At 40.6% G+C, this 24,554-nt stretch overlaps 1 protein-coding gene across 1 annotated transcript in view; it reads left to right on the forward strand.

Moving 5' to 3' along the window:
- The window catches only part of LOC106085710 (homeobox protein vnd), an 83,525-nt gene extending 60,180 nt beyond the window's left edge, over positions 1–23,345 (forward strand). Inside the window, exons 2-3 of the mRNA XM_013250078.2 lie at positions 9,040–9,635; positions 22,149–23,345. Coding sequence (XP_013105532.2) covers positions 9,040–9,635; positions 22,149–22,984 — 1,432 coding nt within the window. The 3' untranslated portion in view covers positions 22,985–23,345. The remainder of the gene's footprint in view (positions 1–9,039; positions 9,636–22,148) is intronic.
- Positions 23,346–24,554: the final 1,209 nt, after the last annotated feature.

Here is a 24,554-nt window from a genome sequence, read left to right on the forward strand (position 1 = left end):
TTGCCCCTGTTCCTTACAATAATGGTCTTGGCAAAGTTGCAGTTTTTATACCCTACACCATAGAATGGGGGTATACTAATTTCGTCATTCTATTTGTAAATTCCCGAAATATTCCTCTGAGACCCCATAAAGTAAATATATTATTGATCGTCATGTCCTTTTAAGTCGATGTAGCCATGTCCGTCCGTCTGTCTATCGAAAGCACGCAAACTTTCGAAGGTGTAATGCTAGCCGCTTGAAATTTTGCATATATACTTCTTATTAGTGTAGGTAAGCTATGATTGTAAATGGGCCATATCGGTTCATGTTTTGATATAGCTGCCATATAAACCGATTTTGGGTCTAGACTTCTTGAGCTTAAGATGGTGCAATTTTTATCCGAATAAGCTGAAATTTTGCACATATCGTTATAGTATGACATCCAACAACTGTGCTAACTTTGGTTGAAATCAGCCCATAACCTGGTATAGCTGTCATATAAACCGATCTGGGGTCTTGACTTCCGGGGCCCCTAGAGGGCACAATTCTCATCCGATTTAGCTAAAATCGGAGGAGGAATTTCCACCATCGTTGCGTAAGCCTCATCTTCTGTGTCCACCAGGAGTTCATCCTCACAAGATTCGTTCGATCTTGCAATGACGAGTTTCATTGCGCTTACCGGGGCAGTTAAACCACTCACCACTTCCTCAGTATGTCGGACACTTGAGGTGTGGACGATTTCTCTTTAGACACTTCTCTAGCTGCTGCTGTGAAAGCACATTTTGAGTTTGGTTTTCCCCTGCTGGCGCACATCTTGAGCCAAATCCTACGACATGACCCCCCACACAGGGCTTGTTGGGTCCCGTTTCGAAGCCTTCCCTTCCTGTTTTGACCATTTCAGGGCGATTTGCGGTTTTCGGCAAATGTGTTTGATAGTTCCTCAGACAAGTTTTCAGCAGCAACTGCTGAGTTGTCTCTTGATTCTCCAATCCCAACGTTTTTATAGACTTTCAGCTTCAAATTGTTAAATCCGTATGATCCAACTCCAATCATCCAGTCGGTGGTTGAGAGATTGGGATTACAGTCCCGTAGTCTCCCAAGTATGGATTTAGAATCTTAGGGAATTCTTGCATTATTACTGCAAATCGAACGAACATATATATGCAAGCAATATTCAAATCTGAACCGATTTTTTCCAATTTCAATAGGCTTCGTCTTTAGGCCAAAAAACATGCCCGTACCAAATTTTAAGACGATCGGATGAAAATTGCGACACGTAGTTTGTACACAAATTAACATGGACAGACATACAGACTGACGAACAGACAGACTGACGGACAGATAGACTGACGGACAGACAGACTGACGGACAGACATACTGACGGACAGACAGACTGACGGACAGACAGACTGATGGACAGACAGACTGACGGACAGACAGACTGACGGACAGACATACTGACGGACAGACAGACTGACAGACTGACACACAGACGGACATAGCTAAATCGAATCAGAAAGTGATTCTGAGTCGATCGATATACTTGTCAATGCCTCTATCTCTCTTTCTTCTGGGTGTTAAAAACAAATGCGCTAAGTTATAATATCCTATACCACAGTAGTGGTGTAGGGTATAAAAATGTCTCGAGCCAAAAGTCAGGTCCACGCAAAGATTGTGTCAAATGGCTTAATTTACATCAAGATCAGCACCGTGTTATCATTCCCCAGAAGGTGTTGGACTCAGTCTGCGACGATCCATATCCGATTCAAAGGATCATAATTGGAGCCGAATCATGGGCTTATGAAGGCTGCTGCATGAGCCAAGACTAAAAAAAATCGCGACAAGTCCAGCGAATGTGAAAGTTTCGCTCGGAGTCTTCTTCGATTGGCAAAGGCTCGTAAGGGCAATAAAAAAAATTAACTGCAAATTATTCGTATTTTGCGCCTATACAATCAACAAGGCCATGGAGGCCAGCATAGTACAGAGGTTAGCATGTCCGCCTATGACGCTGAACGCCTGGGTTCGAATCCTGACGAGACCATTAGACAAAATTTTCAGCGGTGGTTTTCCCCTCCTAATGCTGGCAACATTTGTGAGGTACTATGTCATGTAAAACTTCTCTCCAAAGAGGTGTCGCGCTGCTGCACGCCGTTCGGACTTGGCTATTAAAAGGGAGGCCCCTTATCATAGAGCTTAAAACTTGAATCGGACTGCACTCATTGATATGTGAGAAGTTTACCCCAGTTCCTTAGTGGAATGTTCAGGGGCAAATTTGCAATGCTTGCTACATTTGTGAGATACCATGCCATGTAAAAACTTCTCGCCAAAGAGTTGCCGCTTTACGGTGCGTCGAACTCGACTATAAAAAGGAGGTGACTTATCAACTATCTTAAATTTGAATTGGACAGCACTCAGTGATTTGTTAGAAGTTTGCCCCTGTTCTTTAAGGGAATGCTCATGGGCAAATTAGCATTTGTCCCCCAAAAATGATTGGAATTAAATAGCCTTAGAACCTCCACCATACTAACTTCGTCAATCCGTTTGTAACACGTTGAAGTCTAAGTCCTTAACTATATGTATTTTTGATCGGCATGGCATTTTAAGTCTATCTAGCCTTGTCCGGCTGTCTGTCCGTTCATTCGTCTGTGGAAAGCAAGCAAACTTTCGAAGGAGTAAATTTAGGTGCTTGAAATTTTGCACAAATACTTCTTATTAGTGTAGGTTGGGTTGGATTGTAAATGGCCCATATCGGTTCATTTTTAGATGTAGCTCCCATATAAACCGATGTCCCGAATTTACTTCTTGAGCATCTAGAGGGCGTAATTCTTATCTGAATTGGCTGGAACTTTTTTTATACCCTCCGCCATAGCATGGGGGTATACTTACTTCGTCATTCTGTTTGTAACTCCTCGAAATATTCGTTTAAGACTCCATAAAGCATATACATTCTTGATAGTCAGGACATTTCATGTTGATCTAGCCATGTCCGTCCGTCTGTCTGTTGAAAGCACGCTAACTTTCGAAGGAGTAAAGCTATCCGCTTGAAATTTTTTACAAATACTTCTTATCGGTTGAGCCGCTAAGGACCCAATTTTTTTCCGATTTGGCTGAAATTTTGGGTGAGGTGTTTTGTTATGACTTCTAAAATATGGTTTAAATCGGTTCATAACCTGATATAGCTGTCATATAAACCGATCTGGGGTCTTGACTTCTTGAGCCACTAGAGGGCGCAATTCCTATCCGATTTGGCTGAAATTTTGCACGAGGTGTTTTGTTATGACCTTCAATAACTGTGCTAAGTATGGCGCAAATCGGTGTATAACCAGATATAGCTGTCATATAAACCGATCTTGGGTCTTGACTTCTTGAGCCACTAGAGGGCGCAATTTCTATCCGATTTGGATGAAATTGTGCATGACATGTTTTGATATTACTTCCAACAACTGTGCCCAATATGGTTCAAATCGGTCTATAGCCTGCTGTAGCTTCCATTTAAATCGATCTCGAATCTTGACTTCTTGACCCACTAGAGGGCGCAATTTCTATCCGATTTGGCTGAAATTTTGCACGAGGTGTTTTGTTATGACTTCTAAGAACTGTGTCAAATATGGTTTAAATCGGTCCATAACCTGATATAGCTGCCATATAAACCGATCTGGAATCTGAACTTCTTAAACCTCTAGAGGTCGCGATTATTATCCGATTTGGCCGACATTTCGTACAACGGCTTCTCCCATGACCTCCAACATACGCGTCAAATATGGTCTGAGTCGGTCTTTCGCCTGATACAGCTCCCCTAATAACCGATCTCCCGATTTTACTTCTTGAGCCTCTAAAAGGCCGAATTCTTATTCGATTTGGCTGAAATTTTACACGTTTCCAACATTCAATTCAATTAGCATTGGAATTCTTTTCTTTTATCCTTTGGTTGTCTAAAAAGAGATACCCGGAAAGAACTCGACAAAGTCGATCCATGGTGGAGGGTATATAAAATTCGGCCCGGCAGCTTTACTTGTTTAATTGTAACATACATGCCGAATATGGTCTGATTCGGTCCATAACCTCCCATATAAACCGATCTCCTGAATGCACTTTTTGAGCCCCTAGAAGGCACAGTTCTTGTCCGCTTTGGATGAAATTTTGCAAAGTGACTGTTTCTATGACGTCTAACATACTTTGTAAGCTGATATAGCTTCAATAGCGTAGCAATGCTTATCCATTTTCTTTTGATCGCCTATAAAGAGATACCCTGCAGAGAACTTGAAAAATGCCATCCCTGGTGGAGGGTATAAAACATCCGGCCGGGCCGAGCTTGGCACGCTTTTACTTGTTTTCCTTTCAAAGTGAAAATTTTAAATGTTATTTCGCTCTTAGCCAAAAGACCTAATACTTAGCCTTCACATGTTCTAATTTTTAAGAGTTTTAGGAAAACACCTTGTAATAACCCACCAAGGCAGGGGGATTTACGTTATAACAACAAGGCGCGTTTAAGATCAATCGTCCTTCAATCGATCAACTTCTCATTGCAATTTTTGCTGTTTTTTTCTTCAATTTGCCAATAAAAAATAGAATGTTGCTAGAATGCGATGTTGCAATATGGGGAATTTTTTGAAAAGCAAAATTTCCCCTAGTTGAGCTAGGAAAAACCTTAAGAAATTTACCAAATCTGTGCAACATGTGTTGAACAGACACCATGGCATATCATTGGCGACATGGTGTCTGCACTGAGCGCACGGGGAATCCTCAAGCCAGTCAAAGGAATTTCCTATTTGCCCAACGCATAGCAATGGCAACAACCTCCTAGGGAGCAAGCAAGGTAGTGAGATGCACACACACACACACACACACACACACACACAAACACACAGCTAGCTAGTAGTTTGATGATGATCGTTTAAGGTGTTAAATTTGTGTGCGGCTTAGTAGGTGGCCCTATAAATGTATTTTTCGTCTGTCTATGTGTCCGTCGTTCCTTTGGTTTTACCTTGTTTAAAGGCGTGGGAATTTTCACTTAAATTGCGAAAATTTTCTTGTGTGTGTGTTTTTTTTTTTAGGGGTATTCCTCTCTTCCAAACTGGAAAACCCCTAGCTAGTCAAAGAACTTGCTTAACACCACATGTGTTTTGTATTAACAACACTTTTGTGGTTTTACTAAATGGACAGACGGAAAACCTGCCCTTGCTGGTACAGGTAGCAAGTTTACTTTCCGGGTTTGCCCTTAATACTCACCTAAGACTCACCAAAAATGAAGCGTGCCTGATCTTTGTTTTTCAGTTAATTCGTTTCTTTGCCGGATTAAGGCAGATTTTCGTTAATTGTTGATGGCATTAATATTAAAGAAAAATCAAATTTCCTACTTTGCTGAGACTAGCCAAACCTCAGGGTTTAACTTCAGAGGTTATAACATTGATTTCGGAAATTTGTCACTTGTTTTTGTGACACTCTATGCTGGGAGTGTTGAGCGAAAAAAATGTGTGAATAATCTGGGGGATTTGAATTTAAAATAAAATAATCTTTAACACATTTTTAAATAAACATTGCCACTAAGGGCTTAAAGCCAGGTTTCCATTGGGAGGCCAAAATTGAATTAAGAAAGACTTATTTGTGTGGCTAAAAAAAATTTAAATGTTCTTTGAGTTAAATTAAAAAAAAAGAGTTTGAAAAATATATAATAAAAGAGATGGAGAGGCCACCGTAGCGCAGAGCTAAGCATGCCCAGCAATATACTCTAAGCGCCCGTGTTAGAACCCAGGCGAGAACATCAGAAACAAGTAAAAGCGAGCTAAGTTCGGCCGGGCCGAATCTTATATACCCTCCACCATGAATCGCATTTTTCGAGTTCTATGCGCGGTATCTCTTTTAAGGCAAACAAAGAATATTGAATAAGAACTGTTATGCTATTGGAGCTATATCAAGTTATAGTCCGATTCGGACCATTAATGAATGCAGAACAATTTAGAATTCATTGTTGGGGCGCTCAAGAAGCAAAATCGGGAGATACGTTTATATGGGAACTGTATCAAGCTAATGATCGATTCAAAGCATATTAGACACATATGTTGAAAGTCATGAAAGAAGCCGTTGTACAAAATTTCTGCCAAATCGGATGAGAATTGCGCCCTCTAGAGGCTAAAGAAGTCAAAATCCCAGAGCGATTTATATGGCAGCTATATCAGGTTATATACCGATTTGCGCCATACTTGGCACAGTTCTTGAAGGTCATAACAAAACACCTCATGCAAAATTTCAGGCAAATCGGGCGAGAATTGCGCCCTCTAGAGGCTGAAGAAATCAAGATCCCAGAGCGATTTATATGGCAGCTATATCAGGTTATATACCGATTTGTGTCATGCTTAGCACAGTTATTGAAGGTCATAACAAAACATCTCATGCAACATTTCAGCCAAATCGGATAGGAATTGCGCCCTCTAGAGGCTCAAGAAGTCAAGATCCCAGATCGATTTATATGACAGCTATATCAGGTTATATACCGATTTGTGCCATACTTAACACAGTTATTGAAAGTCATAACAAAACACCTCATGCAAAATTTCAGCCAAATCGAGCGAGAATTGCGCCCTCTAGAGGCTCAAGAAGTCAAGATCCCCGAGCGATTTATATGGCGGCTATATCAGGTTATATACCGATTTGTGCCATGCTTAGCACAGTTATTGAAAGTCATAACAAAACACCTCATGCAAAATTTCAGGCAAATCGGGCGAGAATTGCGCCCTCTAGAGGCTCAAGAAGTCAAGATCCAAGATCGGTTTATATGACAGTTATACCAGCTTATGAACCGGTTTGAATCATACTTACCACAGTTGTTGAAAGTGATACCAAAACACTACGTGTAAAATTTCAGTCACATCGGATGATAATTGCGCCCTCTAGAGGCTTAATAAGTCAAGATCCAAGATCGGTTTATATGGCGGCTATACTAAAACATGCAACGATTTGAACCATACTTAGCGTAGTTGTTGGAAGTGACACCATAATACCATGTGCAAAATTTCAGTCAAATCGGGCGAGAATTGCGCCCTCTAGAGGCTCAAGAAGTCAAGACCCAAGATCGGTTTATATAACAGCTATATCAAAACATGTACCGATTTGGCCCATTTACAATCCCAACCGACCTACACTACTGAGAAGTATTTTTGCAAAATTTCAAGCGGCTAGCTTTACTCCTTCGAAAGTTAGCGTGCTTTCGACAGACAGAAGGACGGACAGGCGGACGGACAGACGGACGGACGGAGAGACAGACAGACAGACGGACGGACAGACGAATGGACGGATGGTCGGACGGACGGACGGACAGACGGACGGACAGACGGACGGACGGACGGACAGACGGACGGACGGACAGACGGACGGACGGACAGACGGACGGACGGACAGACGGACGGACGGACAGACGGACGGACGGACGGACGGACATGGCTTAGATCGACTTCAAATAAAATGACGATCAAGAATATATATAAATACTTTATGGGGTCTGAGAAGCATATTTCGAGGTGTTACAAACAGAATGACAAAATTAGTATACCCCCATCCTATGGTGGAGGGTATAAAAATATTCAGCGGTGGGTATCCCCTCTAAATGCTTGCCACACTTGTTAGGTACACCTCAAAGCGGTGTCGCACTATGGATTCAGCTATAAAAAGGAGGTAGCTTATCATTGAGCTTAAACTTGAATAGGACAACACTCAGTTTCTTAATGGAATGTTAATGGGCAAATAAGTGGATGATTATTCAGACAAGGTCTCAAAGAAATGAGAATCGTAAAGTTAGGTTCAAATTAGTCAAATAGTGTGACCCGTTAAGAACTCATTGAGTAAGGTTAAGGAAGGTCATCGTCGGACACTTTTAGGAGTAAAGGCTTCAAACGTTGATAGGTGGTAATTATATCGAATTTATTGCGAAAACGTCTCTATGATATAAATACCTCACCAACCAATCTTGACACTCTGTCTGCTAGGTGTTAATTTTCCAATGCATGTGTTTGTGTGTGTTATAGTGACAATTTTTTAATTCTACTCAAATACATAACTCCCAGGGCATACACATGTTTCTGAGCACCTTTCGAAAGTTGTGTCAATGGCTTCGAACGGTAGACAATGGCAGGGGCTCTCGCTGTTGCTCCCAGTGTCCAAGTTCGAATCCCGACAGGGCTCCGCCGAATTTTATTATATCCATTACCATAGAATGGGGGTATACTAATCTAGTCATTCCGTTTGTGACACCTCGAAATATTTGTCTAAGACCCCATAAAGTTTATATGTGCTTGATCGTCTCGACGTTCTGAGTCGGTATAGCCATGTCCGTCCGTTCGTCCCTCTGTCGAAATTACGATGGCGGTCGAACGCATAAAGCTAGCCGCTTGAAATTTTGTACAGATACTTAATATCGATGTAGGTCATTGGGGATTGCAAATGGGCCATATTGGTTCAGATTTCGGTATAGCTCCCATATCTAATGATCTCCGGGTTTGACTTCATGAGGCCCTGGAAGCCGCATTTCTTGTCCGATTTGGCTGAAATTTTGCATGTAGTGTTCTGCTATGGCGTCCAACAACTGATGTAGCTCCCATATAAACCGATATTCTGATTTGAATTTTTGAGCCCTTACATGTCGCAATTTTTGTCCGATTTGACTGACATTTTGCACATTGTGTTGTGTTATGACTTCTAATGATAATGTCAAATATCAAATATCAAATCGGTCTATAACCTGATATAGCTCCCACATAAACCGATCTCCCGATTTGACTACTTCACCTCATACAAATCGCAATTTTTGTTCGATATGGCTGAAATTTTGCATGTTTTGTTTTACGTCTAAATTGGTCTGCGGTATGAAATTTAGGTAATCCCCACAGAATTTGAACTAAATTTTCAACTTTAACTAAAACATCCGTTCCTCGATTCCAAAAAAGAATCATCATACTGGTATTGAGCCCAAATCCCATTTTTGTCTTCCATATCAACTTGACCACTCTTTTTTCTTTTCTTTTTTTTCCATTAATAATCGATTTATGTTCTGTCTTCTCTGTTTACAGTCTCTTCGATGCCAAGGTACCCTCATCGCAAAGATCCTCCGGCTTTCACATATCGGATATTTTAAATTTAGAACAATCTGCCGAACTTAAAAACGGTCTAGTCCATCCCCATAGTCAGCATCATCTTCATCATCATCCACAGAGCGGCACACATGCCAATGATATTTCCTCACAACACCCGCCCACCACCACCACCCCCGCCACCGATGCCAATAGCAATCACTTGAGCAGCGCCTCAGTGGTGGGGTCCGTCTCTACAGTAGTTCCACCGACAACCTCAAATGGCTCCAGCACCCATGGGGATCATCATGCGACTCACATAGCATCGGCACAAACACACAATGCATTGGTTGGCAACAACGGTTCTCAAGGTGATGCAGTGGCAGCAGCAGCTGCTACAGCATCAGCTCAAGCTGCTGCCCATCTTTTGGCTAGTCATCATAATGCAGCGGCGGCTGTGGCCGCAGCAGGACAATATCTACCCAAAGGTTTTGCCAATGGCTTTCAAGACGAGATGTCCTCGTATCATCATATGGCGCATACAATGTTAACGCATACAGGTCGAACAGCGTGGATGAAGGAGAATGATTTGTATGGTAAGTTGGAGTTGTAGTGGAAGTGGGTGATAGTAGGGAAATACATAGATGGGAGTTACGAAGGATCAGGGAGTTAACAAGAATAAGGCATAACAAATAAAAGCTAAAACTTATATACGATCCAGCTTGGATGTTATTTCTCAAGTTCCTTGGAAGGTTTCTCTTTGTATGCTAAAACAAAAAAAGGATAATAATCAGAAATCCTTATGGATTTTTGTAAATTTTTGGCTCAAAATTGCTTTCCACAGGCCCTCAAGTAGTCAAATTGAAAGATCGGTTTACATAGGAGCTATATGAGGTCATGGATCAATTTAGGCCAACATTTTTTTCTCGTAACCAACACGCAGGGGATGTCCCCTATATTAGGAAACTGTATGATTGGAGGGGGGAAAGAGGGAGTAGTGTTTATTGATATTCGTGTCAAATTTCTGAACGTCAATGTTGGTAAGAAAGACATGAATTTTCTCGGTAATTCATGGCTCGTTCAACTGGCCAATCAATTACAAACGGTTGTGAGTTGCTGGAAAGACAGACTGAAGCACAGACGGATGGAAAGCCAGGATAGATCGAACAGACGGACAAACGGACGGAATGACAGAGGAACGAATAGACAGACGGACGGAAAGACAGGTGGACGAAAAGCCCGATGGACGGAAGGACAGACGGATGGAAAGACAAACGGATGGAAGGGCAAACGTATGGAAGCGCAAACGTATGGAAGGACAATCGGGTGGAAGGACAGGCGGGGGAAGGACAGACGGGGGAAGAACAGACGGGGGAAGGACAGACAGGTGGAAGGACAGACGGGGGAAGGACAAACGGGTGGAAGGACAGACGGATGGAAGGACAGACGGGTGAAAGAACAGACGGAGGGAAGGACAGATGGATTGAAGGACAAACGGATGGAAGCATAGACGGACAGATACAGTCGATAGAAATTGACGATTGTTGTGGTCAGTGAATCACTTGTGAGACGAAGAAACAACGCTGTGTATTATATGCATTAATTCTACTCTGTCGATTCTACCCCACTCGAACATCGCCAAAAAATCCTGGCAGAGAGTCTCATCCATCATCTATGATCGAATAAATATGAATGTCACAGACTACTTATAGCGTGGTTTCCACAGGCGGACAGATGGATGGAGAGACAGTAGAACAGAGGGATGGAAGGATGGAAGGAAAGGCAGACGGATGAACGGACGGAAGGAAAGTCAGAAGACAAATGGACGGATGAACGGAAGCGCAGATGGAGGGAAGGACAGATGGACGAAAGGATGGAAGGACTGACGGATGGTTTACATAGGAGTTATATAAGGTTATGGATCGATTTCGGCCATACTTAGAATAGATGTTGGCCAAAATGGATAAGAATTGAGCCCTTGGAGGTTCAGGAAGTCAAATCTGGAGATTATATCTAAGCATGGGCCGAAAATAAGCGTGGTTTCCACAGAGGGACGGATGGGCAGACGGTTGGAGAGACAGAAGAACAGAGGGATGGAAGGAAGTAAGACGGAAAAAAGACAGACAAACTGATGGAAGGACAGACGTCAACCAAGCAGACAAGCGGACGAGTACAGACGGACGGAAGGGTAGACGGACGAAAGGACAGACGTACGGAAGAACAGACGAATGGATGGACAGATGGACGGAAGGACAGATGTCCATCTGAAGAACAAAAGGACGAAAGGACAGATGGACGGAAGGATAGATGAACGGAAGGACAGATGGACGGAAGGACAGATGGACGGAAGAACAGATGGACGGAAGGACAGATGGACGGAAGGACAGATGGACGGAAGGACAGATGGACGGAAGGATAGATGGACGGAAGGACAGATGGACGGATGGACGGAAGGACAGATGGACAGAAGAACAGATGGACGGAAGGACAGACGGGCTGACATGGTGATGGGCGAACAGGTTTAAATAAAGTCAAAGTTGCAGGATGTCAATTCTGCAGATTGGTTCATATGAGAGCTATATCTAATTATGGACCGAAAGTTAGCGTGGTTTCTACAGAGGGTCGGACGGGCAGGCGGTTAGAAAGACAGAAGGATAATCGGATGGAAGAAAACACAGACGAATGAACAAATGGAAAAAAAGGCAGACAAAAGGATAAACGTATGGACAGACGGTCGTAATCATAGATCAAACAAGCAGACAAACGGACGAGGACAGACGTACGGAATGACAAACGGATGGAAGTCAGAGGGACGAAAGGAAACATGGATGGAAGGAAAGACGGACGAAAGGAATGATGGACAAAAGGAAAGATGGACGAAAGAACAGACGGGCCGATTGACGGACGGAAGAAACGATGAACGAACGTAATGACAGACGGAAGAAAGGACAAAAAGACTGCAGGAAAAACATACAAAGGGAAAGACAGACGAGCGGACATAGTGATGGACGAACAGGTTTAAATTGACTCAAATGTTATGTCCATCAGAAATATATCCATTTTATAGGGTCATACCTAGGGCTGCGAAGTCTGACCCTCTACTCTGAACGCCGTTTTGGAATCTAACCCAGAGTCAAAGTATTAAGCCAATACCGTAGTGCGGTTCCGAGTCGGGCGAAGCGTACTCCACTCCAAGCCGAACTCCGAATCAATAGTCCGACTCCGGCTTTGACTCTGACCTGAAAACCTTGACTCCGGTCGACTCCTCGGCCCTAGAAATACCATTATTTTAGGTGTTACAAACGAAAGGGCAAAATGAGTGTACCCTCATCCTATGACGGAGAGAACAAAGGCTTTACTCCAAGGGATTTCTGAGATAAATTTTTCAATCCACCGCCATATTATAGGGAATATCGTCAGATCAATCGATCTAGTATGTCGTCCACTATCCATATCCCTGCAAGTTTAATCAAAATCGACCCATTACACGTTGCTCCCATATTAACCGATCTCCCGATTTGACTTCTTGGGCCGCTAGAGGCCACAGTCACTATCCTACTTGGCCGAAATTTTTCACTTAGTGTTTTGTTAAAACTTCCAACATTTGTGCTAAGAAAGGTCTGAAATGAACCGATCTCCCGATTTGAATTTTGAGCCTCTACATCATGTATTATTTATTCGATTTCTCCAAAATTTTAAATAAGTGTTTTCTTGAGCCTCTAGGGGGCGCAATTACTAACCGATATGTCTGAAATCTGGCCCATTGTATTCTGTAATGACTTTCAACATCTGTGCGAAGTATGGTCAGAGTGGGTCCATAACCTTATATAGCTCCCATATCGACCGATCTCTCGATTGGATTTCTAGAGCCTTTATAGGGCGCAATTATAATCCGATTTGTCTGAAATTTTAAACGTAGTTTCCTGTTATGACTCTCTATATCCATGCCAAGTAGGGTATAAGTTGGTCAAAAACCTGATATAGTCCCTATAAAATCTGATCTACGTATTTCACTTCTCACTTTTCACTTTTTCATGACTTCTAACATTCGTGCTAATAATGATCTAAATGGGCTCATAACCTGACATAGGTGCCATACACACCGATTTCCCGATTTGACTTTTTTAGCCACTAGAGGGCGCAATTATTATTCGATTTGTCTGAAATTTTGCATTTAGTGTTTTCTGATTACTCCAAATATCTATGCCAATTAAGTTCTTAGTCGATCAAACGCTTGATATAGTTCCCATATAAAAAGCTTTACGGATTTTACTTCCTGTGCCACTAGGGGGCGCAATTATTATTCGATTTGTTTGAAATCTGCGTGGTGTTTTGCTATAACATTGGATATGTGTGCTTAGTTTGATTCAAATCGATTCAGAACCTGCTATAGCTCGCATATAAATCAATCTCCCGATATTACTTCTTGGTCCTCCAGAGGGCGCAATTAGTTTATGATTTCCCTGAAATTTTGCACCTATTGTTTTGTTGTGACCATTTTTGTTTGGATAAAGCGATATCAGTATGGGTTCAGGTTTTGACATACCCGGATAAAATTCCCTGAATTTAACTGTCCCCTTGAAACCGCACTATTTATGGCATATGCCTTCTTAGGCCCCCAGAGCACTCAATTGCTGTACGATTTCCCAGAAATTTTGCACAAAGTGTTTTGTTATGACTTCCGATATGGGTGCTACCCAGATATAACTCGCATATAGCACTCCCGAAATTACTTCATGGGCCTCCAGAGGGCGCAATTACTTTACGATTTCCCATACACTTTGTCTGACTATTTCGGTTCATGTATGGATAAAGCTTTGTCAGTATGGGTTCAGGTTTGAACATGACTCCAATAAACAAAAAAACCGAACCTGACTTCTTTCCCCCTTAAGTCCATACTTTTTTGACATATGACTTCTCGAGCCTCCAGAGGGCGCAATTGCTGGGACATAACCCCGATAAAAATCTCCGAATTTGTCTTCTCTCCCCTTTGAATCCTCACTTTTTATGACATATGACTCTATGAGCCTCCAGAGGGCGCAATTGCAGCACGATTACCCTGAAATTAGGACACTTTTTGTGACATATTACTTCCTGTGCCTCCAGAGGGTGCATTTGCTGCACAATTGCCCTAAAATTACCACACTTTTTATAACATATTACTTTCTGAACCTCCAGAGGGCGCAGTTGCTGTTAGATTTCCTTGAAATGTTGCACATAGTGTTTTGTTATGACCATTTCGGTCCATGTTTGAATAAAGCCATGTCAGCATGGGTTCAGGTTTGGCATTGCGCCCATAAAAATACCCGAATTTGACTTCTTTCCCCTTTGAATTCTCACTTTTTATAACATATGGATTTTTAAGCCTCCAGAGGGCGCATTTGCTATACGATTTCCCTGAAATTATGACCTTTTTGATCACATATTACTTCCTAAGCCTCCAGAGGGCGCATTTGCTGTAAGATTTCTTTGAAATTTTGCACATAGTGTGTTGTTATGACCATTTCGAACCATATTTGAATAAAGCCATATCAGTATGGGTTCAGACTTGGACATAACCCCGTAACAATCCCGAATTTGACTTCTTTCCCCCTTGAATCCAAACTTTTTATCCTATTAGACGAAAATGGTCGACTGAAAATTATAACATAGCCCATGAAATGAAGCTTCCTATACCCTACATATTCTATGCTTACTTCTTCTAAATCCGGAAATCCTCTTTTTTCAAACGATTAATTTTGTAGCCTTGGCAACCAAACTAAGGCTAATTTTGTTTTATCCAATTAATAAATAACTTAATGATAACACAAAAAGGATGAAACTCAAGGGGGAAGCATAACTCCCCCTTTGGAAAAAAACATAGCCAAGTTGTTGTCGAAATATGAAAAAATCGAAAACAGCTGAATGAATTCCCATATTCTTCAATTAAACACTACAAACTAAGGGAAAGGAAGTGCGTGCCAAAAAAAATGTTTAGTTGTTTTCGTGAGTATGGCTAAAACTAAAAAAACTCTAACAAAATAATCCTTAAGTGTGAAGCACCCAAAAAAATACAAAAACAACAGCAAAGGAAAGAAAAACACCACAGGACTATTAGTCAAGATTAAAAACAAAGGCAAACTACAGAGTCAAAGTGGTGAATCCCAACTACATTGAGGACAAATTAAGGGTGGTTATTAATAAAAATAATAAACAAAACACCAAACACCAGGAAGGACAGACAGACAGACAGAAAGGCGGATGCACGAAAGGACTCTATCAAAAAAAAAAAAAAAAAACTAAAGAACGTTACAAAATTCACCCATAAACAAAAACATCTGCCTTTTGGATAAACATTCAAGAGTCAAATACAAGCCATCGCCAGCAGTAGTTTCATCATGAAAATGATGGCCAAAATGTTCAAAGCAAATATGAAGCATATAACTTTTTAACTTTTACTAAATGACAGGCAGAATTTCTATAAATGCTTTACCAAAAATTGAAAATTGGAAACAAATGAAGTGGCCATAGACTAGAAATAATGTGGAAAATTTGTGCTTAATTTTATGGATTTCAAAAAAAAAACATCACCGCTCCTTGAAATCAGAAACAACATAAAATTTTTCTCTTCATCCAAAACACAAGAGTGTGAGACAACACACCCCATGACCCAGCAGCATGCACTGCAACAACACCCCAAACAAAACCTCAATTCATGGTTATTTACATAGACAACAAATTTTAACAGGATAATGTCAATGCCAAACGTCTAAAAAGGCATCAATGAAAGGTGAGGTGCTTAGCCATAAAACCGGGGTAGTTTTTACCAACAACACATCAATCTTTTTTTTTTTTTTTTGCCAGGGAAGACAAAGCCTTGGACTCAACCAACAAACAATCACATCGAATCTCAATTAATCCTTAGACATTTGTTAATAATATATGATGGAAAGAAACTCCTTTATACGTATATGCCAACTCTCTCAACTACCTGAAACTGCATTCATTCGTTTGTTGGTTCATTCATTCATAAATAAATTCAATAACTCTACGGGAGTGCTTACATCCTACTATTCGGGCAATTGTCTTTTGCTAGTTTTTTTTTTGTTTTTTTTTCTTCCCCTAAGGCCATTAAACATCAATTGTTACTTCCTACTCATTGTGTTCCGGTTTGACCTTCGCTGTGTGATTTAAGGGTGGGTTATTTATTGGCTTACTTGCTTTCTCTCTTGCTCCCTCTCTCTCCCTCGCTCTGGAAAATCTCTGTTGCATGGGCTTGACTATCAAAAGCCAAAAAGGCAAGAAAACAATACAAAACCTCAAATAGAGGTGTGATCTAATGGGCCATCCTTCCGGTTTGTAATATTGGTTGACTAGCTGTCTATTTCTATTGTCAAGCAAAAGACAATTCAAAATATCAAATGCCAAGGTAATAGAATGAAAATGCCTTCACCTAGGTACAGAGTGTAGAGTTTTTATTACAAAATTTTATTCTATAAAGAGCCCTAAATGAGAAGCATTTTAAATAAAGAAGCTCTTAATGATAGATCGAGGAAAATTCGCGGCATATTACGAAAATCTTTGCAAACAGTTGTAGAGTATTAAACAAAAAAAAAAATTAAAAACAAACAAATCGAATATTTATATAAATATTAAAAAATTATGTATCACAAGAGCGTTAAAGATTCACCCCTCCAGCGGCTCAAGATCCGGTCCAATCGTGAGAAAGGTCTATATGGGTGCTAAGTCAGGTTACGAACCAATTTTGATCACCCTTAGCATGTATGTTAGCTGTCATAACAAAGAATTATCCTCAAAATTTCCCATAAATGGAGTGAAAATTGCGCCCTCTGGCGGTTTAAAATAGTCAAATCAGGAGTTTGGTTTATACGGAAGGCATATCTGAACACTGACCGATGAATATAATACCCAGCATGGATGGTACAAGTCATAACAACGCACTGACCGGAGAATCTCAACGAAATCTTAACAAAAATGCGCCCTCTAGCGGCGAAAAATGTCAAATCGGGAGATTGATTTATATGGACAGTTTTGTACATAATAAGCATGGTTGTTTTAAGTAATAACAGAACGCCAGAATAAAAATTAAGCGGATTCCAATAATTATTGCGCCCTCTAGCGGCCTAAGACGTCAAATCGCGAGTTCGGTTTATATGGGAGCTATATCTGAACACTGATCTATTGCTACAATGCTCAGCATGGATGTAACAAGTCATAACAATGTACTTCGCACAAAATTTTAGCGAAATCGTACGAAAAATGCACCCTCTAGCGGCACAAAATTTTAGCGAAATCGTACGAAAAATGCGCCCTCTAGCGGCTCAAAAAAGCCAAATCGTGAGTTCAATTTATATGGTAGGAAAACACTGAGAGCTTTATACCATACTTGGTATGTTTCTTTCAAGTCTTAAAAAAACGCCATGTGCACAATTTCAATGGAATTGAATAATAATTGCGCCCTCTAGCGGCTCAAGAAGTCAAATCGACAGTTCGATTGAGATGGAAACTATATCAGCACACCGACCGATTACAATTATGCGCAGCATGAAAGTTACAAATCATAACAACGCACTAACTGCAAAATTTTTAAGAATTCATAAAAAAAAATGCGCCCTCTAGGGGCTGAAAAAGTCAAATCGGGAATTCAATTGAATCGATTTATACCATACTTGGCATAGATGTTGAAAGTTACAACAAAGCACTATGTGCAACATTTTATCTCAGTTGAGTATTAATTACGCCCTCTAGTGGCTCTAAAGCCCAAATCGAGAGAAAGGTTCAGATATTTGAACACCTATTGATTGGTTTCATACTTGGCATGGATGTTGGATATCCTAACAGTAAGCGAAGATCCACTGAATGCGTGAGTTGGTGTGAACTCAAGGCAAGGACGTCGTGTTTGAAAGTCGTTACGTACAGTAAACAGGGCAATAAGGACAAGGACAAGGGGAAATGAAATAGCAGATGATTAAGCAGTTAATGACAAAGGAATGCCGGAAAAAGGAAAAACTTGGATACCCGAAGTATTTCGGGTCGACGCAGTCCTAGTTAAGGAAGTGGGTGACGAACGCTCATGTAACATTGTGGAACAACGAAATGGACGACGTAAATTCTATGGGGAGATTCAGATCGAGATTGAAAGAGGTTGGTATAGCTTTCAGTATCATAATGGGACAAAGGACTTCGAACTCACTTATGCAAAATCGGTGGGGCAAGGGATAGCATGTGTGTTGCATGTGGGGAAAATGATGATGAGACTTTTTAGGACTTTTCATGTCATTGACCAGCTTTCACGGCTAATAGTGCTGGAAACACAATGGTGGCTTTAAAAAATTTTAAAAAAATTTAAGTGAGTCCGGCTTGTAGCCGAGTTCCAACGGACTTCTTGTTATAATAGAACGCCATGACTTTAAGGTGTCGTGCGTTCGATTTATGATGCAATGCGCTAGTAGCCAAGTTCCAACTACTTTCCATTAAACACTTCATCTAGAAATACTTCTCGAAAGTTTTTCACTTATTGATATGATAGTAATCCACACTGCTTTACTAGCATTAGTTATGGTGAAACGCCTAGGTTCTCAGGGGTCGTGAGTTCGATTTATGATGTGTTGCGCTAGTAGCCAAATTCCAATTGCTTAGCATCAATCGCTCCCTCTAGTCAAAATATTTCATATACCATAAATTCTTATCGAAAGTGCGGGCCTATTTATGGCGAAACGCTTACCTTTTGAAGCCGAGTTGCAATAACGAAACCAATAGATGAAATGGTTTAAATAACTGAAAGCTGGCAGTTGCTGAGCCGCTAAGTAGCTCAATGTCACTGAACGACACCTGCAGGCAACATTTTTATATGGCAGAAATACTCACTCACACAAAGCGCCAGCAAAAGTAATATTGTGTTGCCCAAAAAGTAATTGCGGATTTTTTAAAAGAAAGTAAATACATTTTTAATAAAACTTAGAATGAACTTTAATCAAATATACTTTTTTAACACTTTTTTTCTAAAGGAAGCTAAAAGTAACAGCTGATAACTGACAGAAGAAAGAATGCAATTACAGAGTCACAAGCTGTGAAAAAATTTGTCAACGCCGACTATATGAAAAATCCGCAATTACTTTTTGGGCAACCCAATATTATGATAGGAAACCTCACATTGAGCAGCCATCAAGCTCTAAATTTGGACGAAATGTAAAAAATTCCTGAATATTCCCAAGTAGACAAGTTGATAACATGTACAGCTTATCAGTACGAAATCATGCTTTCATCTTCGAGTGAGGTCCATTTGTAGCCGAGTTTTAATAGCCTGCAATTAACCTATACTTCTAGTCTAAATGGCCAAAAATATTCACTCACATATAGCCGGCAAAAGTTCTGGTTAAAATGATCTGGTTTTCAGATTCAAATTTAATGACAATGACCCTTCCAGTTGTAGCCTAGATTTAAAGGATAGTCATCATGAGAGTCATTTAGTCGAAATTTGATATATGGCTGAGAACTTCCAGGAAGAGAAGTTAATAGTATGTATGAAGTGGTTTTCATTTGTATCCATATTCAAACGGCCCGTGATTATGCTATACCTTTAGTCAAAAGGTTTTATATGGGGTGAAATACACACTCACACATAGTGTCAGCATAAGTTATGGTTAAAATTCTGTGATTTCTAGATTCAACTTTAATGGCAAAGAGCGTCCTTTTTGTAGCCGAGTTTCAAAGGCCAGTCATCAAGAGACTTATTTAGTCAAAATGTAATGTATGATTGAAAGCTCCCAGGCACCCATAAAAGTAGCATAAATGGCTCATCAGTATAAGGTCATGCTTTCGAGTTGAGCGGGTTCCATTTGTAGCCGAGTTCCAAGGGTGCGTCATTAAGCTATACCTCTTATCAAAATGTTAGGTGTGGCTGAAAACCCCACTAAAACAGATCATAAGCATAAGTTATGATAAGAATTCAGTTTTCTAGATTAAATTTTAATGGCAAAGAAGGTCCGTCATCAAGAGACTCATTTAGTCAAAATGTAATGTATGACTAAGAGCTCCCATGTAGCCAAAAATGGAACATAAACGGCTCAAGCTTTCGACTTGAGTGGGTTCCACTTGTAGCCGAGTTTCAAGGGTCCGTCATTAAGCTATACCTCTTTTCAAAATGTTATGTGTGACTGAAAACCCCACTAAAACAGAACGTAAGCATAAGTTATGATAAATATTCAGTTTTCTAGATTCAATTTTAATAGCAAAGAGCGTCCTTTTGTAGCCGAGTTTCGAAGGCCAGTCATCAACAGACTCGTTTAGTAAAAGTGTAATGTATGACTGAGAGCTCCCATGTAGCCAAATGAGTGGCATATACGGCTCGATAGTATAAGTTAATGTTTTCGGTTTGTAATGGGTTCCGTTTGTAGCCGAGTTCCAAGGGCCCGCGATTAAGCTATACCTTTGGTCAAAATGTTTTGTATGGCTGAAATAACCACTTACACGGAGGGTAAGCATAAGTTACGGTAAAAATTCTGTTTTCTCGATTCAATTTTAGTGGAAAAGAGCGTCCTTTTTGTAGCCGAGTTTCAAAGGCCAGTCATCAAGAGACTTATATAGTCAAAATGTAATGTATGGCTAAAAGCTCCCAGGTAGCCATAAAAGTAGCATAAACGGCTCATCAGTACAAGTTCACGCTTTCGACTTGAGCGGGTTCCACTTGTAGCCGAGTTCCAAGGGCCCGCCATTAAGCTATACCTTTGGTCAAAATGTTTTGTATCGCTGAAATACTCACTTACATAGAGCGTCAACATAAGTTATGGTAAAAATTCTGTTTTCTAGATTCAATTTTAATGGCAAAGAGTGTGCCTTTTGTAGCCGAGTTTCGAAGGCTCGTTTAGTCAAAACGTAATGTATGACTGAGAGCTCCCATGTAGCCAAATGAGTGGCATATACGGCTCGATAGCATAAGTTCATGCTTTCGATTTGGAATGGGTTCCGTTTGTAGCCGAGCTAGAATGGCCTGCCTTTAACCTATACCTTTGGTCAAAATGTGTTGCATGGCTGAAATACTCACTCACACATAGCTTCTATACAAAATATAATGACAACTCTTCTATTTTTTTTTATTAAATTGTGGTGAGAAGCAGTCTACCTTCTGCAGCCGAGTTTTAAAGTCAGTAAGGGACTTATTTATTCAAAATGTAATATATGACTGAGAGCTCCCAGGTATACAAGATGGTAGCATGTATGGCTTGTTAGTAAGAAGACATGCTTGGAACTTCGAGTGGTTCTCAAATGTAGCCGAGTTACATTAAATGTTTTATTGGGCTGAAATAACCACCAATTGACCCAGCATTAGTTATGGCGAAAGCGCTTAAGCCGCCTAGTTGATAACGCGCACTGCTTAGGATTGCGGGGTATGATTTGGGCTCGATTTCCAATTACTTGGCATTAAGCAATATTGCTTGTCATTTTAGCTCCCCGTAGTTGAATTTGTAGCGTGAACAGCTTATAAGCGCACCAGCGTTAGTTACAGCGTAAGGGGTGAATTCGTCGAGTTGGTAAAGTGTTGGGGTGCGAGATTCGATTTAGGGTCGGTTTCCTTTATAGCCGAGTTTCAGCTGCTTGGCAATAAGCGATATTGTTTGGCATGCTTCCAGATAGACGAATTAGTAGCGCGAACTGCTTACCTGTATAGGGTTGTGGTGTCGGTTTGGTATTGGTTTCGTTTGTAGCCGAGTTAACCATTATAGCCGAGATAAATAGCATCTGCAGCTTATTGTGACCGAAATCTCCCAATTTTATGACGAAGTTAGTGAAACATAATCTGAATGGAGAGTATGAAAAGATCGTACAAAGGGACAACTCTTGTCCATCAAGGAGTAATGTTCAAAAATCCTTACAAATGCTGACTAAATTCGACCTTGCAGAAGTTCTTTAAAGTTATCGCTTTGAGGCAAATCTATAAAAAACTGGTTTAAATGAGAATCCTTTATCAATAATAATTTCAAATAACTAAAGAAATCTGCCCCCCTTTTGCCTTAAAAACTTGTTAATTTTTCCCCCCTCAAATTTTTATCTTATTTTTTCTTTCCATTGCCTTACTAACAATTCCTCTCTCCCCGTTTTCTTTCTTCCAGGTGTTCAACAACCTGCCAGCCCCGACAGCACTTCCCCAGTTAATTCAGAGGTCTCCTATACCTACATTGGATCCAACTGTCAAACCTCCCCCGCCCTGTCGGGTGACTATAAAACCTACAGCCGTTCAGCCGATAGTGATGCCCTCTCGGTGGGCGGAGGTGACAATCAAACCAATCTCCATCATCTGCATCCCAGCAATGGTCATATTCTAAAGTCAGGCAATGATAATAATAGTGGCGGTAATAATTCATCAAATCCCCATGATGACAGCCTCATTGAAGATGGCATTGAAGAAGAAATCGATGATGAAAATGATCAGGATGGCAGTAATACCGGCTCGGGGCCAGACGGTATGCCGGGCAAGAAACGCAAACGACGTGTCCTCTTCACCAAAGCCCAGACTTATGAATTGGAGAGAAGATTTCGTCAGCAAAGATATCTATCAGCTCCGGAAAGGGAACATTTGGCCAGTTTGATAAGACTTACACCCACCCAGGTGAAAATTTGGTTTCAAAATCATCGTTACAAAACCAAAAGAGCTCAAAGTGAAAAGGGGGTCTATGATCAACATCCTGCGCTACATGGTCATCCGCATCATCCCTCAGCTTTGCCCTCACCGCGACGAGTGGCCGTGCCAGTGCTGGTGCGCAATGGCAAACCTTGTCTAAGTGATGGCACAAAATTGCCACAGGATTGTGTGGCAGCTCAAATGCAAAATGCGGCGGCAGCTCATCATCTGGTGTTGGCCAATGGGGCGGCATATCAGCATGCCGCAGCGGCGGCAGCTGTGGGCATGCATGCGGCCCATGCTCATCAAAGGGCCTGGTGGCATTAGGCGCCTAAAGGCTCAAAACAAAAGACTAGCGGAAATTATTAGAAAAATTTTCTTGTAGAAAATTTAAAAAAAAGCCAGAGAGAGAGCTTCTGTAAAGAAAAAGAGAAAAATGCTGCTGGGTGGCCATTTCGAAAAGACATTTGAAAAAGAAGCGAAGCTGACTTAGGGCCCCGCGTTTTTGGCAAAGTTGTGAGTTTTAAAAATTCCCAACTGGTGTATAAGGAACTTTCGTTGTCCCCCCTCCTCCTCCCCTCCTTGGGTAAACCAAAAAGCAATAAAGCGCCATCTAGAAGCGACTCGAATAAACATTGGACAATAACCAAACAAAAAACATTTTTTCCAAATTAAAAAAAATACAAAACAGGAGTTTACAAAAAAAAACAAAACCTCAATAAAAACCACAATTCCCCCATTAAAACTAAACTTAAAAACAAAAAATTGTATATAAATAAAACTAAAGAAAATCTTTTCCCTCTAAAATTTAAAAAAAAAAAAACTTTTGCTAAAGTTTAAAAAACTGTAAATGTTTTCTTGAAATTTTTTCCTATAAAAACCTAACTTGTATATAATGAATTTGAGAAAAAAGTTTGTAAATTTGTCACTTTTTTTAATTGAAAATTTCCCTACCTTTTGTAATTGGTCCCTTGTATTCATTCCTTTGATTAGATTTTTTAGTTCCTTCTCGTTTCGTTTCTTTTCTTAGTTTTAAGCGAGAGACTCTTTTTGGAATTTATAGTTAATAAGTGAGCAAATAAAAAAAAAACCAGAAAACCAACGCAAGATCCTAAAAAAAATAATTGTGTAATATTTTATTGTATTATAATAATTTTAGTTATTATCCCATAGGAACAATATAAACTTTAATATTAAAAATGTTAATTAATTTAGTAAATAAATAATAAAAAAAAATAATTGAAAACAAAAATATATGGAAAATTGTGTCTTTAGTTATACAAGCAAGGGTTATGAACAATGTCCCAGATGAGCGTTTTCGCCTACTCAGTTGAAAAGGGAACATAGTGGTAAGTGCAATTAAGTTAACAGGTAAGTGGAAGTGGGTACAACTGCAGTGCGCAATAAGCCCTATAATGAGAGCTTACGAATATATAGCGGTCAGCATGTGGTCTGATATGCCGCGCAGCCCATCTTCCCTTCTTGGTCCTGTAGGGTCCTTGATACACCCCGGGTTCACAAATCATGTTCCCGTAGCCCTAACAAACAGATTTCGCCCAGTGTCCCTCGCGCTACCCATCTTCCCTTCATGGTCCTGTAGGGTCCTTGGTACACCCCAGGTGCACAAATCATGTTCCCGTAGCCCTAACAAACAGATTTCGCCCAGTGTCCCTCAGACACCACAGCCATTGACCCATTGTTCGTGTGTACGCCTATACGCCCAAGCACATGTTCCGGTGTCTTAGTACCCCCAAAACGCCATGAGTGAATCACGTCTCTGTAACCATAATAGTCAACATTTTGCCTAGTGTCCCTCAGACACCACTGCATTCAACCCACTGCATTAAACCGGTGTTATAAGACCTCAATCATGCCATGGGCGAATCATGTCTCTGTA

This window comes from Stomoxys calcitrans, chromosome 4, assembly GCF_963082655.1.
Source record: "Stomoxys calcitrans chromosome 4, idStoCalc2.1, whole genome shotgun sequence".
NCBI lineage: Eukaryota > Metazoa > Arthropoda > Insecta > Diptera > Muscidae > Stomoxys > Stomoxys calcitrans.